Source organism: Ictidomys tridecemlineatus, chromosome 16 (assembly GCF_052094955.1).
Source record: "Ictidomys tridecemlineatus isolate mIctTri1 chromosome 16, mIctTri1.hap1, whole genome shotgun sequence".
NCBI classification, from domain to species: Eukaryota; Metazoa; Chordata; class Mammalia; order Rodentia; family Sciuridae; genus Ictidomys; species Ictidomys tridecemlineatus.
Genome location: NC_135492.1, coordinates 38572096 through 38599105, shown reverse-complemented (window position 1 = coordinate 38599105; position 27010 = coordinate 38572096). Strand labels below are relative to the sequence as shown.

The 27010-nt window shown below is 39.8% G+C and overlaps 1 protein-coding gene and 1 non-coding gene across 7 annotated transcripts in view; both read right to left on the bottom strand.

Annotated features, from left to right (window-relative positions):
- The window catches only part of Tmcc1 (transmembrane and coiled-coil domain family 1), a 164303-nt gene that overhangs the window by 115836 nt on the left and 21457 nt on the right, over positions 1-27010 (bottom strand). For 4 of the 6 annotated variants that reach the window (XM_078033424.1, XM_078033426.1, XM_078033427.1 and 1 more), the window contains 2 exons: positions 8051-8106; positions 3794-4480 (listed from right to left, as the gene is read on the bottom strand). In XM_078033424.1, coding sequence (XP_077889550.1) covers positions 3794-4357 — 564 coding nt within the window. In that variant the 5' untranslated portion in view covers positions 4358-4480; positions 8051-8106. The remainder of the gene's footprint in view (positions 1-3793; positions 4481-8050; positions 8107-27010) is intronic. The other 2 variants (XM_078033428.1, XM_078033430.1) reach the window with 1 other exon arrangement.
- Trnaa-agc (transfer RNA alanine (anticodon AGC)) lies at positions 23966-24037 on the bottom strand. The gene has a single exon. It is a non-coding gene; the product is annotated as a tRNA-Ala (tRNA).

Here is a 27010-nt window from a genome sequence, read left to right as displayed (position 1 = left end):
AGTACGTTTTATAAGTTGACAGATTCTATGCTACATGACAATGACTTCTCAGTAAAGTTGTCTGGTACCTTAGATGGGTTTTTCCCATTTTATTCTGTCTTCAACATAGTAAATTTCCATCTTAAGCAGTTATTTTTTAAAAATTTGGTGTGTGTGTGTGTGTGTGTGTGTGAGAGAGAGAGAGAGAGAGAGAGAGAGGGGGAATGAGAATGAACCCAGGGGCAATTCTACCTCTGAGCTACATCCCCAGCCTTTTTTTTTTTTTTTTTTTGAGAAAGAGAGAGAGTTTTTTAATATTTATTTTTTAGTTTTCGGCAGATACAACATCTTTTTATGTGGTGCTGAGGTTCGAACCCGGGCCGTATGCATGCCAGGCGAGCGTGCTACCGTTTAAGCCACATCCCCAGCCCCAGCCTATTTTATTTTTGAGACAAGGTCTCTTTAAGTGGCTGAAGCTGGTCTTGAACTTGAGATCCTCATGCCTCAGTCTCCCAAGTCACCAGGATTACAGAAGTGCGCCTCTGTGCCTAGCTAATATATTTTTTAACATGTGATCCCTCTGCCTTAAAAAAATCTCAGTATTTCCTATTTTCAGTCAAATCATCAAAATTTAGTTTCACATTCATATTCCTAAATAAAAAACCTCTTCCCTAAACTGAAATTTGAAAAATAAGCTATATATAATTATATATTTTCCTAACTTATCTCTTATTGCTTCCCCTAAGTGTCTGGCTAACCCTTGTCAACCGGCAGACCCCAGGGTTCTCTATGTGGGAGAGACACACAACTAATTGCCATGCATGGTCCTAGCTCTCCAGAGACTCACAACTGGGGTGTTGTGTTGTTGTTTGCATCTCAACTATTTTTGAAGCCTAATTATTTGCTTATATTGTGTCATTATATAATGGGAAAGATCTGTACTGACTGGAAAGATCTGTACTGAAGATCTGTCGTCTGACATGCTGTCCAGTGCACCTTTTCCACACAGCCCTAGACTGAGCTCTTCTTGGGCCTTCTACCATCTTAATTTCAATAACATCTGATCCATGTTGTTCTCTACTGAAGCTTTTTACTTGCTGAGAATGGACTAAAAGTATGTTGCAGGCACTGGTTAACTCAGTTCTCCAGGTGGGCTCGCACAGCCTCAGGCCACAATCAACTGCCTCAGCCCTAGACAATCAGTTCCCCCTGCTTGCTGTCTGGATTTTAACTTTCTGTGCATGCCATGAAAAAAATGGGAAATACAGTAAGTTTAATTTATAGTATTTTCAGATGAGAAACAACATTAAATATTATTTACTGAAATGACCTCATCTTGAAACTGAAGGAAATGAAACCTAGAGAGTTTAATTTTCTTAAGGTCACATGGATACTTAATTACAGAAGTAACTGGAATCTAAAACCACAAGCTCCTGACTTCTGAGCTTCGTTACATTATATCATGCTGCTTCTCAAACTGCCACTTTATGTAATTCCTGCCTCCTTAACAAGATGGTAAGGTCTCTGAGCATGATAACATGACAGAAATCTCTCATCCTCAAATTGCTAATCCAAACTACAAATACTGAAGAGACAGTTATTGGTAGAATAAAGTCTTTGTTATAAAGAAATTTAATGAAACTGACAGGGCAGAAATCTGTGTGAACAGTATAAATATTTGTGTGTTATCATGCATGTACTTGTAGAGACTGAAAAAAGGAACAAATTACCCTGAGAGGAAGGGTGACAACTTAACATGATGACAGCTACAGATAGATAAGCACATGAAGTGAAGAGTCTTAATGCTCAAACCACAAGAGAGGTTTAAATACTATTTACAGATCAAATTCTTATTAGTAAGAGCTGTCCCAAGTGGCGCTCCTTACTCATCTGGCACACACATGACTTTTGGGTCTGTGTTCGTCTGTTTTCAGTACCGTGCATTTTTTGAGACAGGGTCTTGCTAAGTTGCTTAGGACCTCGCTAAATTGCTGAGGTTGGGCCTCGAATTTGCAATTCTCCTGCCTCAGCCTCCTGAGCTGCTGAGATTACAGGCATGTGCCAGGGCATGTGGCCTGACTTATGATCTTGAAGTGCAGTATCATCCTCTCATTTTAGTGCTGAGAAAAAAACAATTTCAATACCATTTCTTTATAGTGCAGGTCTCTGGGAGATGCTCATGTGCCCTTCCTTCTGCCTGGCATGCTCTTTCCCCAGACACCTGAGTGGCTTGGTTTGCTCCCTCACATCCTTCGGGTCTTGGTCATGGATGGCACTCTCAGTGACATTCAACCTGACCATTCTACTTTACAGTTCTCATCTTTCTTTACAACTCTTGTACTCTGTATTTTACTTACATGTTTTATTCAAATCTTCCCCTTCTACACAGTAAACTCCATAAAAGGCAAAGATTTTTATCTGTTTTACTCATTCACATGTTGAGTACCTAACACAGGAGCCAGCAAGCATGGCCTGTAAGCCCAGGTAACATCCACTGGCTAAGCCAGGCAGGCTCATTCACACACCCGACAGCACGCAGCTGGGCTGCTGCACAGAGTTGAAAACATTTACTGTTTAAAGGAAGGTCTGCAGATCTCTGACCTCAAACAATCGTAGGCCAAACAATAAGTACTTATGGATTGAATATATGAACAAATGACACTGGGGATAAACCTTTTGATCCGCTGTGTTTTATTAAAAAAAAAAAAATTAACAAAAGAGCATGTAAAATTCAGAATCACCACGCAGGTTTCAGCATGATCAACCTGGCTTCCACTCTTAGTCATACACTGCTCATCAATTCACTTTAGGGAAATCCTATTCAGGAACTTCAAAAATCTGTCACCCTATGATTTCTTCTGCTGTGATGTCTCTACCTGCCTTTTTGGAGGGTGGGGGAGCGCTGGGGACTAAACCCAGGACCTTGCACATGCTGGAAAGCACTGGATCACTGTGCTACATCCACAGTCCCAACTGCTCTAAAACTCTGGTTTCAGTCATCACCATCTCTTGCCAAGACTATCACAGACTCCTTACTGCTCTCCTGGCTCCCACCCCGACCTGCTGCAAGTCTGTCCACACCGTAACCAGAGAGATGCCTTTAGAAATATGAGTCAGACCACACCCTCTCATGCTCAGAGTCCTCAATGGCTCCCCATCTCACTGGGCATACAAAGGCCTCACTAACCCTACAAAGCCCTACCTGTGACCCCCCTGGCCTCGTCTCTTATGACTGCACACAAGGCTCTCCCACACCAGCCTCCTTACTATTCCTTGACAACTCAGGCAGTCCCGCCCTCGGGCTGCTTCACCTGCCTGGAGCGCTAGTGCCCAGTCGCCACATCTCTGCAGGTCTTCCCTCAAGTGTCCTCTTCTCAGTGAGGCCCACACTCCTCATCTCTCCTCCTATTCTATTTCTTCTCCACAGTGCTGATCACACAATCCACCTCCTCTCCCTGGGGCACGCTGTCTCCCCCAATACAAAGCAAGCCGCAGGGCAGAAACCTTTGTTGTGTCTCTTGATGTCCCCTAACTACCTGGACCATCACCTCGTACACAGCAGGTATTAATAAGTACTAGTGAATGACTGATGAAAGCTTACCCCATTTCAAAAACCCATCCATGCGCAGTTTCCAATTAGACCTCCCGTCTTGCTGTCCTACGTCTATTTTCCACTAACCCAAAGTCAAGTACACTCAGGCACCAGGAGGCGGCTTTCCCCACAATGGATATGCCAGAAAATCAACCAACACCTGTCTTAAGGCTGTGCACACACACCCAAGTCTACAAGAAAAAGGAAACCTGGAGGACTCACCCGCTCCACGGATGCCTCGTCTCCCGGGAGACACGCCGCAGCCGCACAAGCGATCTCCATCATGGCGGAGCTGGTGGGAGCATCGGTCGTGGAGGAAGACCTGGGTCGGCCTACCTGCAGAACAGCGGTCATCTCCTGGCCAGACTTCCTGTTGATCTGCGGACTTCCTTTCGGGGCCTCTGGCTTGCCCCGCCTACTGTGCAAGCTCGTTCCTCTCTTCATCTTGGGTGGCACGCGGATCTGCTGCAGAACCCGATTCAGAGCTGTGGGGTGGGTGGGGACACCGTCAATCTCTGCACATGCGTTCTGGCTCTCCAGATCCACCTCGGGTTCTGGATCAGTCTGAATCTGCTGCACATCATGTGGAGACACTGATGACCTCCTGCGCTGGTGCTGGAAGAGATGCTTCAAGCCTTGGCCAATCACATTAATGTTCTCCAAAGCATTGTGGGTCATTTTAGATAACTTTTGTTCAGATTCTGTCTGCTTTCTGGCCTCAGCATCTTGGGATTTGCCTCCAGGATCAGGGTCCTCATATAACTGTTCACTGCCCGAAGGCTCCATCAGGAGACTTAATAAGCTTATTTGCAAACTCAAGAAATTTTAAACACACCAAGACTGTCAAATTAGGTAGGCATTTGCTTCAACAGCGACTATGCATGCAGCTGTGAGACGGAGGCTTCATGCCTATCTAATGTTAAGAAAGAAAGAAAGAAAGAAAAAGAAAAGAACCTTATATCATAAGTTCATGCAGAAACTCCAGTGTTAAAACAAAGAAAAACATGCCATTAACCAAACAAAGAGGCACTATCATCAAGCAATCTTTAATCAAAAGATTAAAAGATAGTTTTCTAGATAGTGAATAATGACTATTTTCTAGAAAGAGGGGGAAAAGCCCAGAACAAATACACAGGAAATGAAAACAGCAACATTTTAAAAAAATGTTTCAATATGTGAAGAATCCCACAGCAGATTCACCATCTTGGAAGAGACACAGTAGTAGCTGACAGAACAGTGGCTGTTTAGGAGATTAAGACAAAAGCTGTCCAAAGCTTATTCTGGATGCAACAATTTAATTCCTGTCATTCAAAACTACAGTTAATTATCCACATGCTGAAACTCAGGAAATTCAAAGAATAATAGTGAGAAGTGAATAGCCAAGTCTAAGATCCGTGGATTGCAATGGCATACAAGAATCTGTTGTTACCATTCATTCATCAAGCTCACTGGTAATCAGAGGTGACAGGCTTGCTCTTTTGAGAGGACAACAGGAATAAAAATCTTATAGGCTGAAGTCTCTGCTGAAGCACAAACGACTTTTCTGGCACCGTGTGGACAAACAGGCCAGACAGAAACAGTCTTCAGAGAGACTAGAGCTTTGCCCAGTAGCAGCTTTCAAGAAAGGAGACTCAAAGACAATCCCCTTCTCAACAGTACCATGCCCGACAGAGGCGTCCTGTGTATCTACACAAATTCAAAGGCAAAGACGTCACACAGTAACTGGACATGATGGAAGGACAGAAAAGGAGAGGTCAAACAGCAACCATACACCAGTGTTAGATGCAGGAAGTTAAAAGGAAGCACAAACCAAGAGGGGTCAAGTCAGCATCATTGCCATGGTTACTGAGATCACATGCTGAAGGGGATTGGGGGGAGGGATGAGATTTCTCCTTAGTAAAAAGTGTTTATTTATTTTTTTATTGAGTTTGTAAAAATATACAATTGCATAAACTCGCAGAAGCTGCTGGTGAGGCCAAAACATGACACAGGAAGTTCTTTATACCCAGATTTTCTCTCAACCTTTGGTTCAGAAATCTTTTAAGCTGTCTACATTCCCAAGTACTAAGTCATACCAATGAAGCAGTGTGCGGATCACATTTTGGGGACACGCAGACACCTTTTCCCCAAGTGGCTCTCTAGGAGCTCTAAATTAGCTGGATGTCAGGGTTTGCTGCGAATGAATTCAAACTCTCTAGAGGTTTCTTCCTAGTGACTACTCAGAAGACCTTCTTGGCCTATTGCAAGGACACTGTCACGGGGACTCCACTGTCCCTGTTCATTCATGCCCATTTCCTCATCCTCTCAGGAGCACAAACAGGGCGACAGTGTTAAAGACACTGGTCTCTCACCTGTACCTTCCTGCTTTCTAAATACCATAAAATTTTTTGCATCTTAAAAAAAAAAAAAAGCAAATGCAGAACAGCAATAATAGGAAATTTCACTGCCTTTTGCTCAAATTCTTTGAGGTGCCACTGAAATCTTGCCATCCTCCTGTGGCCTCTGATCCTTTCCCTGATTGCCTATTTGCCTTTTCTCTGTCCCTTTGGGACAGCCCAGAAAGAACCCCTTAACTCTTAATTAGATTAATGAATGTCCTGGGCTCTGGTGCACTTTTTTGGGTGGGGTCCTTTTGGGCAGAAGTTTTGCCCATAATGTATGTATTTAATTATCTTCCCCTTCCTTGGAGTTTGTCTGGCAGACTAGTAGTTATTGAATTATTTGTAATCTCCTGAGAGGAAAAGGCTGTGGAGCCAAGATAATCCAGTAAAGTGGACACCAACTAATCTCTCTGTACAGTGGCCACCTAGACTCTAAAAAGATGGCAGGACGTCAGAGCTGCAGGCTGACAGTGAAGACGTGGCCTGGTCCTCCCTTATTTGCGCTGCATTAACTAATATGACAACTCACTTTTTTGTTGTTACTGTTGTAAGTAAATTGTATAAAGTAAATTTATCCCCTGAGATTAAAGGAAAACATGAATAAAAGAATGTCAAGGTTGGGGCTGGGGATGTGGCTCAAGCGGTAGCGCGCTCGCCTGGCATGCGTGCGGCCCGGGTTCGATCCTCAGCACCACATACCAACAAAGATGTTGTGTCCGCCGAGAACTAAAAAATAAAAATATTAAAAATTCTCTCTCTCTCTCTCTCTCTCTTTAAAAAAAAAAAAAAGAATGTCAAGGTTAGCTGAAAAACTAAATGACCTACTTGTCTCATATATATAGGTATTAGGAAATTATTATCCAACAAATCTTTCTTTGGGCAGTGTTATAAACTAATCAAGTGACCATCTGTTTCTCTCCTATTTAAAACACGGACAATATGGTACATTTTAAATGTCACTAATTTTGTCTGAGATTTCATCACTAGCATGTGTCTATTATTTATTTTCAAATAATCTGCAATGATGACTGATGACAAGGAAATATTAGCATTCTCTGGGAAAACCTGAAGTGGCGTCAATTTCTAAGCTGAGTCTTGCAGAGCTAAGGCCTCTAAACCAAGGCTCCCTTCCCAGTTCCAAGGATTAGGTCGCAGAGTATGATGGATTTCAGGATTTCCGAAGGCATGACTTATCTTAATGTTATTAACGCACCTTAATGAGCTCTAAGCATTAAATTACCAGATAAAAATTTGGAAAAACAACCTATAACTTTTATTATAAAATGTCATCTGGTACTTACACTTGTAGCTATAATCTGCATTACTGCTGTGCTATCAGCACCAACAAGAATCATGGCCACCGTTTTGAAGGTTCCTTAAATTTTCTATACAAAAAGCCTTTAGGGACCCTTTCAATATATGCCAAATATTAAGGAAAGTCAAAAGTTATTAGCAGAACCACATGCAATGATAATAGTGTAATAATTATGGCAATAGAACTGCTGATATTGTAAGAATGCAAGCATGAAAGAAATTCAATAACCTCAAAGTTTTTTAGTGCTTCCCTATTTTCTTCTGAGTTTATAAAACTCCCCAATTATCTGTATTAGATCCCGGCTCAAGTTCAACTGTGCAAAGCCAACTGTAGTTTTAAAAAGAGGGAAACAGGAAATGATGGCTCCTCCTTTATTCACTGAGACTCTCTAAAAAATGAAGTTCTTTTAAGTAAACCACAGGAAGTGGAAAAGGGGGAAAAGAAACAAAGCAATGTGAGAGAAAGGGGTGAAGAGGAAAGAGTGAAAGTTGGGAACAGACGAGGCAATAGCAGCTATCGTTGACCAGGCTCTTCAGATAATTTTGTTAAACTCTTAGAATATCCAACAATTAATCTTCCCACCACAGTTTTACTAAAAACATACCAAGCTGTTAGTTAACAGGAAACAAGTTACTTTGAACCAATATAAGTGAAAAGGTCGTTACAAATGTTTTGGAGGGTGCTCCACCAACCACCCCCATTACACACCAACGACCTTTGTCTTTTTATTCTACTTTTCCTTTCCAAGTGAACTGCACTGACTAGAACAGACTCAATACTTGCCTTCATCACTCTTCCTCAAGCACTTCCAGGTTGTACAGGAATCCTGTCAGGAAAAGCTGAAAAACAAGCATTAAGAATTATTTTTTTTCCGCATTTTTTTATTGGGGTATTATAGTGGTACATAATGGTGGTGTTGGGGTTTGTTTTTACATATTCATACATGCACACAATAAAGCAGGAAGAATTACAAAGTGAGAAACTCACGAGGAAACTGACCTATTACAGAAAAAAAATTAAAGAACATACAACAAAAATGTTAATGGTCCTTATCTTGCACTGGTAAAAAGAAGTAGGGTCATTTTTTGCTAGTGCTACTCGGTATTTTCTAATTTTTCAAAAATATAATCAAGAAAAAATGAGTTTTCAGGGGGCACAGTACTGCATGCCTATAATCCCAATGACTCAGGAGGCTGAGGCAGGAGGCTCATAAATTTGAGGCCAGACACAGCAACTCAATTTGAGGCCCTTAGCAACCTGGCAAGACTCTGTCTCCAAACAAAAAATAAAAAGGGCTGGGGATGTGGCTCAGTAATAAAGTGCCACTGGTATCCCCCCTAAAAAAACATTTTGGAAAAAAAAAAAAGATTATTAATCTGTGAGCACATAAAAAAGAAAAAGTGACCAATGTTGTAGTTTGCACTGAATATTTTTACACTATCATAACTGTACAAGAAATGGACATTCTACTAGCTCTAGCCTTAAAGTAACATGCAATACAAAATAAGTATACAGAAATACAACTCAGATTTTTTTCAAGCAGCTTCTAACACTGTATCTGTGATTTTTATTTTAAGGCAATTTTTAAAATCTATATTTAAAAAAAGAATATGAAAAACAGACAAACAAACAAAAACCTTACATATACAAGTGAGAATCAAAAGGCACCAAAATTGAACTTTCTTGGCAAACTAGTTTCTAACAGCACAGTTCGGTGCTGAAGTGTGGGGAGGACAGTGATTATCATCAGAAGTCGGAAGATCAGTTAGGACTGGATGTGTCAGGGACAGCTTGATGAAAGAGGAGGCTGTAACTGAGCTCTGAAGGCTGAGGGGACAGACGATGAAGCAGCAGGATGTGGGCCAAGACGTCCAGCCAGAAAGTGAAACACACAATATGTCTGGGGCCAGTGGAGAGGCCACAGGACCTACTGGGGGTGCCCAGTTTATAATAGAGGAAATAAAATTCAATGGGTAAGGCTGGAAAGTTAAAGGAGGGCTTTAAATGTCAGAATAATTATCTGACAGCCTGCATATGTCAGGCAATAAAATGCACCAAGGCAACCAGCGCCTTACCTCCAGCCCTCACACACCCTGCCGGAGGAGGGTAAGGTCACTACCCCCAATTCACAGCGGAGACTCTTAAGGCCAAAAGAGGTCCAGTGATGAAAAACTTTACTTAATATCATAGACAATCAAGAGCTGCTATAAGATTTTGAGGCTATAAGGGTGTTTTAGGACTAATAATCCGATGGCATGGGAGAGATGCAAGAAGGGGGAAAGGCCATCAACAGAGAAATTAGGTAAGAGAATTAATAACAACTTAGAAAAAGGTGATGAGGATGAGCTAAACCCAGAGATATGGCTGGGAGTGGGTGATTAGAAGGCAAATGGAAAGGAGTCAACGTGCAAAAGGTACAGAGGAGCCAATGGGAGCTCCCGCATCACCCTGATGCAAGTTTTTAAAAGATTAGATAAAACTGATCATGTTATACACAAGATATTCGTACTTATCAGATAGAGAGTTACTTAGCAAAGCAACCATCCATTTGGGCCTCCTGTGTCTGACTTCAACAGTAAAAACACCAGGCAGACTTCACTAGCTCAAAACCCCCGCAACTGTTCTCTTCAGCAAGCCTCCTGGGCTCCCTACGCCTGGTGAGGGCTTCTTCCCCCACCCAGTCTCACAGACAGACCTAGCTCCTGAGACCTACAGGAGCTCAAGGATCATGCTGGTGTGTTGCTTGTTTTAATATTTCTCCACCATTTCCCCCTCCTGGCCCAAGAGTTCACAACTATAAAATTTCATTTTTCTGTTCTCTCACCTCTCACAAGCCAGGATAAAATGGAAAAATTTTAATTACATAACAAAGCTTATCTATCTTCCCTTAGATTCCTTTGAAATCCCTTTTCCTAAAGTCCTTAGTAAACATCCTCTTATGACCAGTGTTTCTTATTCATGGTGTATTTTCATGCTGTCAAATTTTTTTTCTTTTCAGAGATGATTTATAAATCAGTCCAATCCTTTTAGACCTTCTTGTAGGTTTTTTTTTTTTAATTTTTAAGTGACAGAGGCTTTCATCTGTCAGCACATGGATAGTTTACACTAAAAAATTATCCAGCTTAACTTGTCCCAACCCAGAGAGAAAGATACTGCTTCTGACATCATCAGAGATGTAAATAATGAAATTAGTATATATTACCATAGTTTTTAAAAGTTAGTACATACTGAATATACGTGCTCAGACTATTTCATCCTGAAGGTGACCGATTATTATATTACCCCAGAGGGAGAACTACTACACTAACAGAAAGGAAAAACAGAATTTAAATACTGTTTTTTTTTTCACATCCAAATAAATATTAGGAGAAAAAGCAAGATCATAGAACAAGTAAAATGCATAAATCATAACACTATGTCAGACAAATTCAAATATACTAATTAAATGCAACTGGTGCAAAAGACAAAAATTATACTAAATGAAAAGAACAAGGATAATGCTTAAAATATAACCAGAGAAAATAGCAAAAAGTAAAAAGTATAGGAAAAAAAATCATACAAACTAAAAGAAAGCTGTTCTAGCTATAATACTCAAAGCCGCAAGAGAGAGATAACTCACAGGATTCAAAGTATAATTCATCAGGAAAATATCGTTTCAAATTAGTTATGTATGTAATAAAATCACTCCAATTATACAAAGCAACACTTAGAGATTTGCAAAGACAAATTTAAAAACTCCATAGTCATGGGAAAGTTTTTTTAACAATTCTCAGTAATTAATAGATCATGATCAATAAACTGGACCTAAATAGACATTAACATAAAACACAGCACCCAACAACTGTAGAATAAATGCGCTTTGAAGCACAATGAGATCATTTACAAAAATTGACCATATGCTGAACCCTGGGGCGAGTCTCACAGATCGATGAGAGGCTGAAAGGCTGGAGTGCGCTCTCTGGCCACAAGGTGGATCTCTAAGGCTCAGCCAGGGGCAGGAGGCACATTTTTCTCCCTGTTTTCTTTTTTTCCTGTTTTCTTCTGTCTTAGCCTTTTCAGGAGGGAAGGGACAAGGCTAAGGCTGAAAAGACACCTAAGAGCTTCCTCTCTGACCAAAGGAAACAGTCCTAGGAGTACCCAGGCATCCATCCCATGCAGTTAGGAAGAAGAACCAGAGACCCTGACAAACTGTTGCAGACTAAATGTGGGCTGGCATCTGAGTCAGCCCTGGGGCTGCAATCGGGAGGAGTGTCCATTCTTTGTGGACTTTTCCCTCCAGAAACCTGAAAAGGCTCTCTGGGGCAGGGGACAGGAGGGAGAAAGCCTCTCTCCAGCCCTGCGGAGCCTGGGGAAGGAAGAGCAGCCAATGTCAGGCCATTCCAGACGCACTTCCCCCATCTCCCCCATCTTCCCCATCTCCCCCGTGGAACAAAACGGTTAATCTGCAGAGAGAGATTAACCATGGCCAGCACTTGCGCTGGGAGAATTCCACTAGAGCACCAGGAAGGGGAAGGAGGCCCACACCTTATCTTTACCCACGTCCACTCTCTCCCTGAAGTTACACCCACCTCAGTGTGCGGGGAAGGCTGCAGAGACAGGCTGAGCACACCTAGTGAACTGCCATTAGGGGAAAAGAAAGCAGGTGAAGGGCACGGGGTCTTGTGAAGGCCACACCCCAAGATCCAGTGCTCCCACAAATCTGATGCTTGATCAGAAGTCACAGAGCTCCTGTCACCCTCACTACCAGGAACAATCTTGAACAATGGGAGACAGTGGGAGAGTGCAAGAGACCGACCCCCTCTGAGAAACAGCCTACCAGGAAAACTCAGAGACAAGGAACAAGGTATTACTAGGGAAATCTGAAGCCTCTGGTCCCCATGGCAACAACAAATGTCAACTCCAGTAACCATAGTGATAATAAACATCAAACACAGCAGAATCCCTGAATAGATCAACACAGATCCCCACCCTAAAGGACTAGGAGAAGGCAACAGTCAAATGTATCCATTTTAAATGCCAACCTCAGTTTCTCCTATTGCATACAAAACATACACCTTTCGACAAAAACATCCTGAAGCCTTCTAAAGGCAGTAGTAAAAACACCCTGAAGAGACAAGGTAATCAGCAGAGCCAGAGTCACACATGACAAGTTCTGACGCCATCAGGAATTTAAAGCATGATGGATAATCAAAGACTCTAATGGAAAAGACAGACAGCACGTGAGACCAGACGGGTAATTTCAAAGAGAAACGGAAACCATAAGGAAGAGTGCGGTGGAAACGCTAGAAATAAGAACACAGTAACAGATCACACATGCCTTCCATAGATAATTATATAGATACGGAAAGAGCAGACTTGAAACAACTGGAAAAAGATCCAGTGAACTTCAAAACAGTCTAGTAAAAATAATCCAAGCTGAGGACTCAAGGGGAAGACAAATTTTCCTACTTGGAGGACATCCAAAAGCTATGGGAAAATAAACACTGCTACATACACATACTTAGAAGTTCAGGAGAGAACGGAACGAAAGAAATAGCCAAATGGCCAAGAGCTTCACAAAATTAGTAAACTCCAAATTTAGAAACTCTGAAAACACTGAACAGGATAAATACCCAAAAAACAAGACCAGACATCATGTTCAAGTCGTCAAAGGCAAAGAGAAAAATCCTAAAGGCAGCCAGAGAAGGGAAAATGTCTTACATACACAGGAACGGTGACCAAGCCCACAAAGTCCCCTTAGAAACTTCACAAGTGAGCCATGGACTGAGGAATTTCAAGTGCAGAAAGAAAACAACTGCCCATCCCATATTCCACACCCGGTGGAAATACCCCTCAGGAGGAAGCAGAAATACAAACGCTTCCCCAAAAAAAAACGAGAACCAAGAACCTACTGTCAGCAAATCCTCCCCTGCAGGAGGACTAGAGCAAGCTCCTCAGGCAGGAGCGGGGAGGCTAGAGCTGGGTTCCACCAAAGAAGAATCAATGGAGGGAAAGCATCATCTGTTATTTTTCAGATTTTGAAGTGCTCTAAATGACAGCTGCTGAAAGCAGGAGCAATGTACCGGTGCCTATAAAGCAAGAAAGGGATGTCCATCAACAGGAGGCGAGGGAAGAGGCAAGAAATGGGAGCACTCCAGCCACACTCCACATGTGACAGGGTAAAACACTGCTGGAAGGTAAACTCAAAGTTTGTTTAAGAATATATCCTGTAAACCCTAAGACCGTCAACCACTAAAAAACTTTTTTAAAAGGAATGTCAATAATAAGGGAAGAGTTGATAGAATTTTTTAAAAGTTCAGTTTGCACCAGAAAATGTGAAAGAAAAAAGAAACGAGTGCAGCACCAACAACAAGAAGACGAGCAGGAGGTAGGTTTCCATCTACCTATGTTAATAGTCACTGTTAAGTGTGAGCAGACTAAACAAACCAGTGAAAAACCAGACTGTCAGGGTGGATGGAGAAGAAAAGCCAAGCTAAGTTCAAGAAGCCCACTAAATATAAAGATTTAGGTAGGAAAAAAAAGGAGAAAAATATAGCACACAAACACTGATCAAAAGAAAGCTGGTATAGCCAAATTAATTGTAAAGATGATTTCAGAAGAAGAAATGCAAAGAGGGGCATGACACAATGATGAAGAAGTCACTTCTCCAAACAGATGGAACACTCCTGGATCTTGAGTGTCCCCCAAAAGTCATATGTTAAAGATTTGGTTCTCAGCTTATGATATTGAGGGGTGGGGAGACTCGTGTGTGTGTGTGTGTGTGTGTGTGTGTGTGTGTGTGTGTGTGTGTGTAAACTTTATGAGATGAGGCCTATCTATAGGGAAGTTCCAGGTTCCTAGGGGCATGCCCTCAAAGGGGACCTTTGGACCCCAGTCTCTTCCTCTTTTTCTTTTTCACAGCAGGACCTGAAGCTGAGTACCGGGGCTCTGCCTGAGGTGGCTGACCATGGTGTGCTATGTTGCTAAAGCTTCAAAGCAACGAGGCCAACTGATCAAGGACTGATTTCCAAAATAAGACTTTTCTCTTTATAAGCTGATTTACCTCAGGTATTTGTTACAGTACTGTGAAGCTGAGTAACCCAACCAAGTTCTAAACACTTATGAACCTGAAACCAAAGATTCAAACTACATGAGGCAAAAACTGGAAGGATCTTAGGCTGGGTTGTAGCTCAGTGGCAGAGCACCTGCATAGCATGTGTGAGGCACTGGGTTAAATTCTCAGCACCTCATAAAAATAAGTAAAATAAAGGTCCACTGACAACTAAAAAATATTAAAAACAAACAAACAAACAAAAAAAAAACGGAAAGATCTGGTAAGACAAGTCCACAATTCCTGGGACAGACTTCCAAGGCTTGTCTCTTAGTAATTGATAAAACAAATGGACAGAAAATCAGGAAGGAGCTAGCCCTTGCTAGGCAAACATTCCCCACTAGGCTACATCCCCAACCCTTTATTTCACACCTAGAAATACAGCTGAGACTCAGTGAAGATGGTGTTTTCCTTAAGACAGTGAACCTCATAAACTTAGTTTTGCCCGATCAACATTTTTTTAAAATGGGCTTCTAGATGGTAACAGTCAACAAATACAAAGGATTAGTGACACGAATGGATGACAATATTTTATACATGTAGTGATGGGGACAGACAGACATGAGTGGTGGGAAAATGAGACTGAAAAAAAAATTCAGAAAGGATACAGGTGGCCTCAACAGTTGAGCACTATCACCCAATTTAATCAAGGTGACGTTTGTAGGGCACACCATGGAACAACAGTTGAATATACATTCTCTTCAAGTGCACATGGAATATTCACAAAGACATGCCAGATTTAGATCAATAAAAATGACCCTTAAAATTCAAAAAATAGATGTGATACAGAGTATATTCTTAGACCATAATGGAACTGAACCAAAACCAACAGCAAAAGTTACTGGAGAAGCCCTCCCCCCACACAAATATTTGAATATTAAACAATATACTTCTATATAACTATAACTCATAGTTACAAGAGGAAGTCTAAGGCTGGGGCTGGGTCTGGGGCTCAGTGGTAGAGCGCTCGCCTCACACATATGAGGCCCTGGGTTTGATCCTCAGCACCACATAAAAATAAATAAAATAAAGGTATTGTGTCCATCTACAACTAAAAAAAAAAAAAAAAAAGAGGAAGTCTAAAGAAAAGTTTTAAAATAGTTGCAAGAAAATGAAAACAGAACATACCAAATTTATGCAATGCATCCAAAACAAGGATTAAAGGAGAATTTATAGTTTTAAACACATATATTAGGAAAGGAGATCTGAAATCAATAACCAAAGTTTCTACCTTAGGAAACTGGGGAGAATAAATTAAACCTATATCAAACAGAAGGAAGGAAATAATAAGAATTTAAGCATAATGAATAAAACTGACAACAGAAACAAAATGGAGACAATTTGATGAAAGCAAAAGTTAATTTTTGAAAAATAATAAACTTCTAGTCAGGCCAACCAAGAAATAGACAACAAATAGATATAGATTATCAGTATCAAGAATCAAAGAGAGGAAACAGTAGCAAAGATACAACAAAAATCAAAAAGACAATAAGCCAGGTGCAGTGGCACACACCTGTAATACCAGCCACTGAGGAGGCTGAGGCAGGAGGATCATGAATCCAAAGCCAGACTCAGTAATGTAACAAGGCCTTATCTCAAAAAATAAAACAGGCTAGAGATGTGGATCGGTGGATGAACACCCCTGGTTTCAGTCTCTGGTACCAAAGAGAGAGAGAGAGAGAGAGAGAGAGAGAGAGAGAGAGAGAGAGACACACACACACACACACACACACACACACACATTCAGAGATACCGTAAACACCTGTCTGACCCTAAATAGTGAAATACACCAATTCTTTAAAAGATGACACAAACTACAAACACCATGGGAAAATACATATCTAAATAAAACAAAGTGAATTTATTGTTCCAAGTCTTCCAAAGAGGAAAACTCCAGACCCCCAGATGCTTTTACTGATTAATTCTATCAATCATTTAAAGAAGAAACAGCAATTCTACAGTCTCTTTCAGGAAAGAGGTGGGAACATTTCCCAACTAATTTTGTGCAACCAATATTACTGTTACATCAACACAAAAGTTAAAAAAATTAAGAAGAAAACTACACACCAACAACTTAATGAACTTATATGCAAAAAACTTAATGAATTATTAGCAAACCAAACACTGCCACTATATTAAAAAAATGAGACAGTAAATCAAGACCAAGTAGGGTTTACCTCAGAGACGCAGGACTAGTTCAACATTCCAAAATCAATCACTGTAACTCACCACATTAACAGGCTAAACAAAAAAAAAATCGAAGGATCACAACAACACAAAAAAAGCATCAACTAAATCCAACATGAATTTATGATAAAATAATTCCCTCAACTAAACCCAACATTGAACTACGATAGTCTCAACATATTAAGAACACACAGGAACTCCCTTAAAAGGCATTTAGGAGAAATCTACACAATCTAGAAAAATAATATTCTAAACAGAAACAACACTGCCATGATTTTAGGAGTAAATGAAGATTCAAGAATAAACATGAAGAAGGTGGAGGGGAAACAATTAAAATGTTTGAAGCCTACAAATCCTATGTATATGGAAAAAATTCCAGCAATACACGTTTTTAAACACTTTTTACTTTTAACCTTCATTTTCAGAAATCCACAAATTAAATCCACGGTTTGCAATAGAAGGTTCGCCTGGCCCTCCCTGCCTCCTCCTTCCTCTCACCATTCCTGAGGGTTTCCACAACCTCTCAGGTCCTTCTTCCTGAGCCTCGGGCTTCCTGCCCATTTTGCTGTAAGGACCTCCATCTTTTGATCTGTAACCCAAAATTGTCTCTAGGCAGCTGACCGAACTGAATTCTTTATTTAAGCTTTCTGATTTAAGTCCTGAACTAGTGAAAAAGAGAAGCTCTTAACCCTCAAAGTAACTCTTTCTCTGGTACAATCTGGTAAAATCTGTGTAAGGGGCCAGAAAAAAAAGAGAGGCGTGTCTTCCAAATATTTGTAAGTACAACCAAAAGGACTTGGGGGGTGGTGTTTTCATTTCAAACTAAGAATAAAAACCTGTAAGATTTCCCCTGCAGCAGTCCTTACCCCCCCAAGCATATGTAAAAGAAACTTGATACACACACACACACACACACACACACACACACATATGTATACACACCTAAAGCTACTTTTATCGTTACACATATCAACCAATGCTTTGAGACAATGAAAATTTTATCATACTGTTTTACAAGAGCCTTCCATCAAAAGGACTATAAATTGAAATTCCTGTTAACCTTGATTAACACAGGAATTAAGGAATAGAATAAATAACTGAGCCAACTAAAGACAATTCCTATTAAAAATCAATGAAAATACAGGAAAGGCCAAAATAGATTCTGCATATTTTCCTGTAGAATTTACATTTTAAACCTTGAAGAGTTTGTCTCTTAAAAATCTTAATTTCAGTCAAGTAGTTTGTCTTCCACATATGAGCCAGGAGACATTAAAAAATATGTAACGCTAACCAACTGGGCATGATGGTGCATGCCTGTAATCCCAGCTACTTAGGAGACTGAGGCAGGAGGATCATCAAAAGTTCAAGGCCAGCCTCAGAAACCTAGTGAGACTCCCTTCTCAAAGTAAAAAATAAAAAGGGCTGGGGATGTGGCTCAGTGATTAAAGCATCCCGAGGTTCAATCCCTGGTACCCGCCCCTCGGCCAAAAAAAATTCCTAATTTCAAATATCTTATATCATCAAGAACTCACCATTTGTCATTTGAAACAGGAAAAAGAATACTCATAATAAACACGTTACACTTCAACATACCTTCAGTATGTGAAATTCTGTACAAACAGCCCCAGAGCTTACCTTAAATTTGTGTGTACAGTAAATGAACGAATGTGAAGTTACAGAACTAAAACAGCCATGTTTCTCATATTTTAAAAAAGTCTCCAATTTATGTTTTCTCCTTCACTGTAGAGGTCATATGAGATGGTTTCAAGGGTAACACATACTTTATGCTTTGCTACACTGAAAATTTATTCAACAGTTCTATTCTCGAAGTCATTATTTCTTCTAATGCTTCTGCTTTATAAAGGGCGACATTTTTCCAGCCGCCTAAGGGATTCCTGATTTAGCCACAGCCTTTCCCACCCCAGCCCTTCACTCTCCACTCTTTCTCTTGACCTCTGTTTTACAAAACGCCACTGATAAAGTGCACAGATAAGAAACCCAAGAACTGAGACAGAAATGAGGAAGATGTAATCGAGCCCAGCAGACATTCACTGCTTGGAAGAATGTTCTCTCTTCAGTCATGAGTACCATTTTATTAAACTTCTTTGGGTTGACTGTACTCTCGACGTGACCAGAGAGAGCGTCACAAAAGCAGTGACTACAGAGAGCACACAGGCACAGCGCCTCGGCTCAAAAAGATGCTGAACAAGTGTCTTAGGAATGAACAAACCAGCAAACACGAGAATATAAAGTAAGTCGGTGTAGCACTAAGGTGCCAAAGAGGGTCAAATACACTAGCAGTATTTGATAATTCAGAGATTCATTTCATAGGCTGTAATTTATTTAAATATTCTATTTATTCCTGATTATTATTATTTTTGTTTAAGTCATATGCTCATGATGGGCTTAGAAATCTATTGTGTTGTCTAGTAATGGTTCTCCTAACCAAGAAAAACACTTCAAAAACGTGTGTGTATTTCACTGAACAGTGCCCCGCAATTCTCCAATAAGAGGTTAGGGTATTTATGCACCTTTATCTTCTCCGGGACCAATGAACACTTGAGGGAACCTTTTTATTAAGTCCTGGAAATGGCTGATTTATTAACAAACAAGAAACTCAAAGTGGCTAAGAGCTTAAGCTTCCAAGTAAGACAATTACTAAAATTGTTTATGAGCTGTGTATCTCTGGGCAAGGTCTTAGATGCCGAGCCTCAGTTTCCTCGTTTGTAAAATGGCAACAAGATGCACTTCCTCAAGTTGTGAAAATTAAATCAGAGAACGCACAGAACATATTTCAACGGTTCCTGGAAAGAACAGTAGCAATAAGAAGAAGGAAAGAAAAAAGGGGTAAAATATGGAAGCACAAAGCTATCTCTTTCTTGTAACAACGACCTTCACCCTCTCCCAGCATCTCTCCCAATCACCGAAAAAAGTGTGTATATTAGAAATACCTAGACAGGGCTGGGGCTGGGACTCAGTGATAGAGCGCTCGTCTAGCATGTGAGAGGCCCTGGGTTCGATCCTCAGCACCACATAAAAATAAATAAAATAAAGGTATTGTGTCCAACTACTTCTAAAAAATAAATATTAAAAAAAAGAAAAAGAAATACCTAGACAGGATGACCAGGAAACTACAAGCCAATCAAGTATTGTAAGTTTCTAACATACAGCATAACCATTCTATTTCCATAATTTTTATGATATTTTAACTTCTAAGACCTTCACCAGATAAATTTAAATTCAGGCAATTAATTCGCTTTTTAATTTAACATAATATTTACACGTTCAGTGAACTGTGGAGGTCAGTCCCCAAGAATGTTCAGGCAAACAGGAACAAAGTTGTCATTGGCAAATGTGGTGGGACATTCTAAATGTTCAAAACATTATTACTGCAAAATACAACTGTCATTTAAAATATAAAATATAAAATGTCAGAATTTTAGCTCCAAAACCTTAGTATTTATCCAAATAAGCATTTTTACCCTATTAACTTGGTTTGTAGCAACATTATCCAAAGGCACCAAACTCTATCCAACTTTGTTAGAATTAAAAACATAACATCTGCAAGAAACTAAAAACTATAACAGAAAAAACACACACTAATAAGAACTCCGAAGATAAATTTATTACATGATAATAAGCATTATATTTGAAAGCATGATTGATTCTACCACCCTGCTGGTTCTTGTACAGTTTTGTACCTGTTTAACATATGTAATTTGGTGAATTTACATACATGATCATAAAATGAACATTTCCAAGACTCCCAAAAGTTTCCTCAAGCCCCTTAGCAACCCAGACCAATTTTACCATCATCCCCTGAAATGCTTAATCATCTATTTACTAACATTATAGATTAGTTTGCATTTTCTAGACTTTAACTAAGTGACATCATAATGTATACTTTTCTTAAGTCTGGCTTCCTTCTTTAAGCTTAAATGTCAAAATCCAAACATGATACTGAGAGTACTATTCTTTTCTTTTTATAACTAAGTAGTATTTCACTGTATAGATACATCAAAATTTATCCATACACTTATTGATGGGCATGTAGGCTATTTGGGGCTGTAACAAAGCTACTATGAACATTTGTGTACAAGTCTTTGGACATATGCTTTGGTTTCTTATCTTGGATAAATACTTAGAAATGGACTGGATGAGTCATATGGCAGGTTTACATTTAAGTTTGGGAGGTGGGGACTGGATTTAACCCAAGGGTAATTTACTACTGAGCTACATGCCCAGGTCTTTTTATATTTTATTTTGAGACAAGGTCTAAGTTGCTTGGGACCTCACTAAATTGCTGAAGCTGGCCTTGAACTTCCAATCCTCCTGCCTCAGCCTGGGATTACAGACATGCACCACCACACCAGCTACACTGAAATTTTAATGAAACTGCCCAGCTGTCTTCCATTTAACCTTCCCACCAGCTATGTATGAGAATTCCAGAAGATGATCCTCATTCTTGCCAAATGTCAACCAATTCTTTTAATTACAGCCATTCCAGAGAGTACACAGAAGTATCTTATTATGATTTAAATTTAATATCCTTAATGACTTATGAAGTCTTTTTGGGTGCTTATTTGACATCCACTTATATTCTCTGATGAGTTTTCTATTAAAGTTTTTTTTACCTCCTTTTAATGGGGTAATCTGTCTTCTTATTCTTGAATTGCACAAGTTATATATTCTGGACACACATCCTCTGCCAGGTACATGCACAAGACAAAGGAGACTTTTCATTTTGTTAACGGTGCCTTTTGAAGACCAGAGTGTTTAATTTTGATCAAACACAATTCAGTGATACACCCACACACATTCATATTCATTCTCATTCTCTCTCTCTTTTTTTCTCCATGCATTCTAGGTCTTCAGAATTCTTTGCCTCGTCCAAGGTCACTAAGATTTTCTTCTGTATTTTCTACTACAAGTTTCTGGGGTTACCTCTAGGTCTATGTTCATTCATTTGAGGTTAGTCTCTATGTACAGTGTTAGGAAAGAGTTGAGGTTTTGTTGTGTACACGAATCTCTATACACCATTTGTGGAACAGAGTGGCTATTCACAGAAAAACAACTTCATTTCTATTCTATTCAATCCTTTCTTAAAAGAAGTCCCTGCTTAGTGTCTATGGGCGGTCATTAAAAACACTGCATTGCATACATGCTCTACTTCTTGGCCTTCTTCCTTCAAATAACTGCAAAACTCTACTCCTAGATAACGCCCCTGCCCCTACCCATCTCTCTCTCTCTCCCTCCCTCTCCCTCTCCCTCTCTCCATGTATGTTTATATAGATGTATAGATAAATATTATGCATTTTTGTGAACTCCAAGTATATGTGTGTGCACATCCATTAGAAAGAATTACATTTAAGGCAAGACTGTACATTCTATTAACATACTTTTATTTACACACCTGCCTTTCTTGAAGATGTCACAAAATCTTGAACCAAGTTTAAAAATGTGGAAGGATACTACCTCATGCTACATACTCTGCTCAAAAAATGAAATGCCCTATTCTTTCGTCTGTCCTTTCTCCTAATTCTACAAATGTCTGTATTAGACTGTATTAGAGATAACACATTACACTATTTTAACTAAGTCAACAGAAATTATAAAAGAATGCTACTTTTGTCCGCTAGGCTTTACTAATACTGAAAAGAGGAGAGTTTCTTCCACATTTAAGGCTGGGGGTGTACCTCAGTGGTAAAGCACATGTTTTAGCAGGTGGGAGACCCTAGCTTTAAAAATCATAGTATGTATTTTTAAGCCCAGACCTAAGACCTAATACTTAATTTCACATTCTGTCTTCCTATCAGAGTCCCTTCTGTGAAATAACTTGCCTCCACAACATTGGCATTTGTTCCAAAGGCTTAATTACTGGACAACATTCACAGAAGATGAAACCAGTGGACTTCAGATCTGTTTGACACTGGTGTTTCTGTTCCCCCCTGAGCAACCGAGACGAGTTTTTCAAACAATACTCATAGTGCATTCACTCCCAGGATCACTACTCAGAAGCATATAAATAAATCAGTGCACACAGAGTGAGAGCCATCCAAATATGTTCTGACAGATCCAGGCCAACCAATTGCAAAGCTTCCGAGCACGCACGCCCCACAGGCCTATGTGGTACCAGCCTTTGGCTCCAGCGTATGTTCCCTTCCTTCCTGTAAGCCTGGTTTTAGCTTTTGAGGAAAGAAAAATAAAGCTGTCATTTGAGTGGCCTCAAACTTCCACAAAGTAAAAAGACTTACATAAACCCCATTAAACAACCCTACGCTCAGCAAGCACGCAAGCAACTCAATTATGAGAGACAGAACAACAAAAACTCCATGGATAGCTGGCCCTTCACACCTGCAGGTCCACATCTGCAGACCCAACCAGCCTCAGAGCAAAGCATCCAAAGGAGAACAGTCCAAAGTTCACAGTCTGCAGGAATCCCTACAGACATTTTTCTTGTCACTATTCCTTTCACAATACAGTACAACTACTATTTACATAGTATTTACACTTTATTAGGTATTGTATACAATCCAGAGATGAATTAAATTAATAAAGGTATATGTACATTTTAAGCAAATACTATGCCATTTTGTACTTGAGCATATGCAGATTTTTAAAAATATTTATTTATTTATTTATTAGGCATAGATAGACACAAGACAATGCCTTTATTTTTATGTGGTGCTGAGGATCGAACCCGGGTCCTGCGCGTGCTAGGCCAGCACTCTACTGCTGAGCCACAATCCCAGCCCCCACATGCAGATTTTGACACGGGGGAGGAGCCTGGAATCAAGGCCTCACAGACAGATAGGAACAAGTGTAACCGCTTTCTTTTTCTGGTGTGAGGGATCAGAAAATCCCCAGCTCATGCTACGAACACACCCGTCTATCACTAAGCTAACCCCCAGCCCTGTATTTTCATATTTTTAAGAATCAAAAGAATAAGAAAATATTCAGATATGCTTTAATCCAAGTATAAACCAGCTACCACCTTACATAATTACAAATACCATAAAAAATAAATAAACAGAAGATAACTTGTCAAGTATGTGGAGAAATTAGGACCTTTGTAACCTGTTGATCAGAATATAAACTGGTAGAGCCACTGTTAAAAATAGTATGACAGTTTCTCAAGAGATTAAAAATAGAATTAGCATATGATCCAGAAATTCTACTTCCAGGAATATACCCCCAAAGAACTGAAAGCAGAGTCTGCATGTCCATACCAAAATTATTCACGATAGCTAAAATATTAGCAACTCAAATGTCCATCAATGTATGAAAGGGCGAACAGAATGTGGTATAAAAAGACAATGGAATGCAGTCCATTGATAAAGGAAAGAGAATTCTTTATTTTTTTAATATTTATTTCTTAGTTGTAGTTGGACACAATACCTTTATTCCATTCATTTATTTTTATGTGGTGCTGAGGATCGAACCCAGGGCCCTGCGCATGCTAGGCGAATGCTCTACCACTGAGCCACAACCCAAACCCAAGGAAAGAGAATTCTGCAACACGCTTCAACATAAATGAGCCTTGAAGACATTTTACTAAGTGAACTAAGCCACACACAAACATTGTCTAAAACTCCACTAACACGAGATGCTGAGAACAGTTAAAATCATAGACAAGAAAGCAGAATGGCAGTTGTCCAGGACTAGAGAAAGGGAGGATGGGAGTCACTGTTTAATGGATTTAGGGTTTCCGTTTTCCAAGACCAAGAGAGCAACACATGGGGACGGTGGTGACGGCTGGACAATGTTATGAGTGTATTTAACACCACTGAACAGCACACTGAAAGCGGTAAAGATGGCAGATTTTTACTATGCAATGCTACCACCATTTTTAAAAATGGAAAAAAAAGTTAAGAAAATTATAAACCATCTAACAAGAGAACACAGCTCATTTCTGTCTGCTCTACCAGATCCTATAGGACAAGGTATCACATCGGTTTTGGCTCTGATTTACCCTCAGTGTCTAGGGGGCTCAATAAAAATGTACTATGCCCAAGAATCCTCCAACATGGTCCAGATAGCCTACACTAAAGTTCAGCTGCTAGGGGCTGGAGCTGGAGCTCCGTGGTGGAGCGAGTGTCCCTGAGCTCAGTTCGCGACATTCCAGAAGGTGACTGCCAGCAAACACGAAACGCTCAACACCAGGCCATGCTCCCTGGTCGTGATCGTAGTGAGGATCATGTTTTGATTCCTTGAACAGGATCCCTTTAGCTGCCATATGAAATTTATTTACAAAAGGCCTTCATTTGATTGTGTCCTACTTACATGAAGAAATTATCAAAAACTCAAACTTCACTGAATAATCTAAAAATAAAGCAATCTCAATCTGTTTGACTGCAGTCTTCATAACACAATAACTAGTATTTTTTATTATCTCCTTGTCAAGTCCCCATGTAAAGACAAAACCCCCATTTGTCTTGAAATCGGAACCTCTTCAACTTATCCTGTAATGTAAGTCGATCAAAAAATAACATTTAAAGAAATTAAAATCTTTAGACACTTAAAAAGTAAGTTAAAAGGGTGGTGGTGGGGGGAGCTCAGTGGGAAAAGGAGAAGAAACCAGGGCAATGTTTGGATGAAAACCCTGTTCCACCACACAAAACAAGACGGACATCTTCCCCATGAGTTCTGGCAAGGTCAATTCGCAGCCTTATTCACAAAATTCTTGGATAGCTTCCGTGGCCTAAAAAACCCCCTCGCTATTTCACAGCGCTATTCTAAAGCCCGAGTATGGATATAGTTGCTCAGGGGAATTGCCTATTTTGATGGTAAACAAAGTTTTTTCAATGGTATCTGAACAATTCTAACACATAAAAACGGTGGCTGCTGGAATTCATGACAATGTAAAAAGGAATAAAAACCTTAAAATCCTATTATAAACAGAAGCTGTACTGTCACCATTACTAACAATTTAGGGAAAAAATAAATCTCCAGAGAAATGACAACTAAAGAGCAAGAAACCATCTCTTCATCTTCCCGCTTAACTCAATCATCAAAGTTGTCTCTTCAAACAAGGTCGATGAAACACTGCCACAGCAAACAAGCTAGAACAACTAATTTTATTCTTCTGAGAATAACCACATATGAAAATAATGTCAACGCACAGAGCTTTCATTTAATGATTTTTTTCCTACATAAATTTTTCTTAAGTTTTCTGTCATTAACACCACTTATACATACTAAAAGAATGAACAAAGAATAAGAGAATATTGGTGATCTCATATTGATAGCAGGGGTGTAAAAGGATAAAGCTGATCTGGAGAAGTGTGGCAGTTTCTTATAAAATTAGATATTCAGTTGCCATACATCGCAGTAACTGATGATCTTAGAAACAATCTTAAACAAGCTTAAAGATATGCATATCTGCAAAAACTTTTTATTTCTTCCCAACTATCAAAGCAATAATATGACTTACACAAACATGGTAGCTGGTAAACTGACAGAAAAATAACCTGAGGCAAATAAATATAGAAGTAATCTAAGAACAAAACAATCTTGTAGTCCACGGCTAATTTCTATTAAGGTCCTGATTTCTCCATAGTTTCATTTCCCTCATTTTGCCATAAACCCTGCATGCAATATTTTCAATATTCTACTCTAATACATTTAAACCTTTGATAAGGAGAAAAAGGTGATGTGTCAAAGTCACAGTTCCTGGTCACTGTAGCCATGTTTTGAAAAACAATACAGAGATACAATACCTTTTAACTGTTTTTCTCAAAAGTAATTTGACACTGTCTTCCTCCCATTGCTTGCCTGAAAAAGGAACTTTCCATTAATCACAAGCACACCATAGTCTAGCACCCATGATTTGAGGATACAGGGCAGTTTGCCTCCCTATGCCAGTAAAACTGCGTGATTTTTAATTTCTCAATCACCAATGACAACTGAAAAAAACAATGTCTGAGGCATTAACAAAAACACTTGATGACATAAAACAAAGCAGGAAATAATCACCAATAGTTGATTTAATTGATGACTATCTAATAATCTTAAAAAATACATATGCTAAACAGCTGAACATTTCCCACCCATTTACCTTCATTAAGAAGGAACAGGTTCAAAAAAAAAGCAGTATGCACACTACCATCCACATCAAATACATGTATAAAGGCAGTATGCACCTGAGACTACAACCTACACATGTATCAAAATGACACTGGTTATTGCTGAAAATTATGAGAAATGATAGCTTTCTGATTAATATTTATCCGAGCCTTTTCCAATATTTTCTTTCTTTTTGGGGTGGGGTGGGGTGGGGGATACTGGGGACTGAACTCCGGGGCACTAGACTACTGAGCCCCATCTCCAGCCCTATTGTGTATTTTATTAGAGACAGGGTCTCACTGAGTTGCTTAGCACCTCGCCTTTGCTGAAGTTGGCTTTGAACTCGCAATCCTCCTGCCTCAGCCTCCCGAGCTGCTAGGATTACAAGCATGTGCCACCAC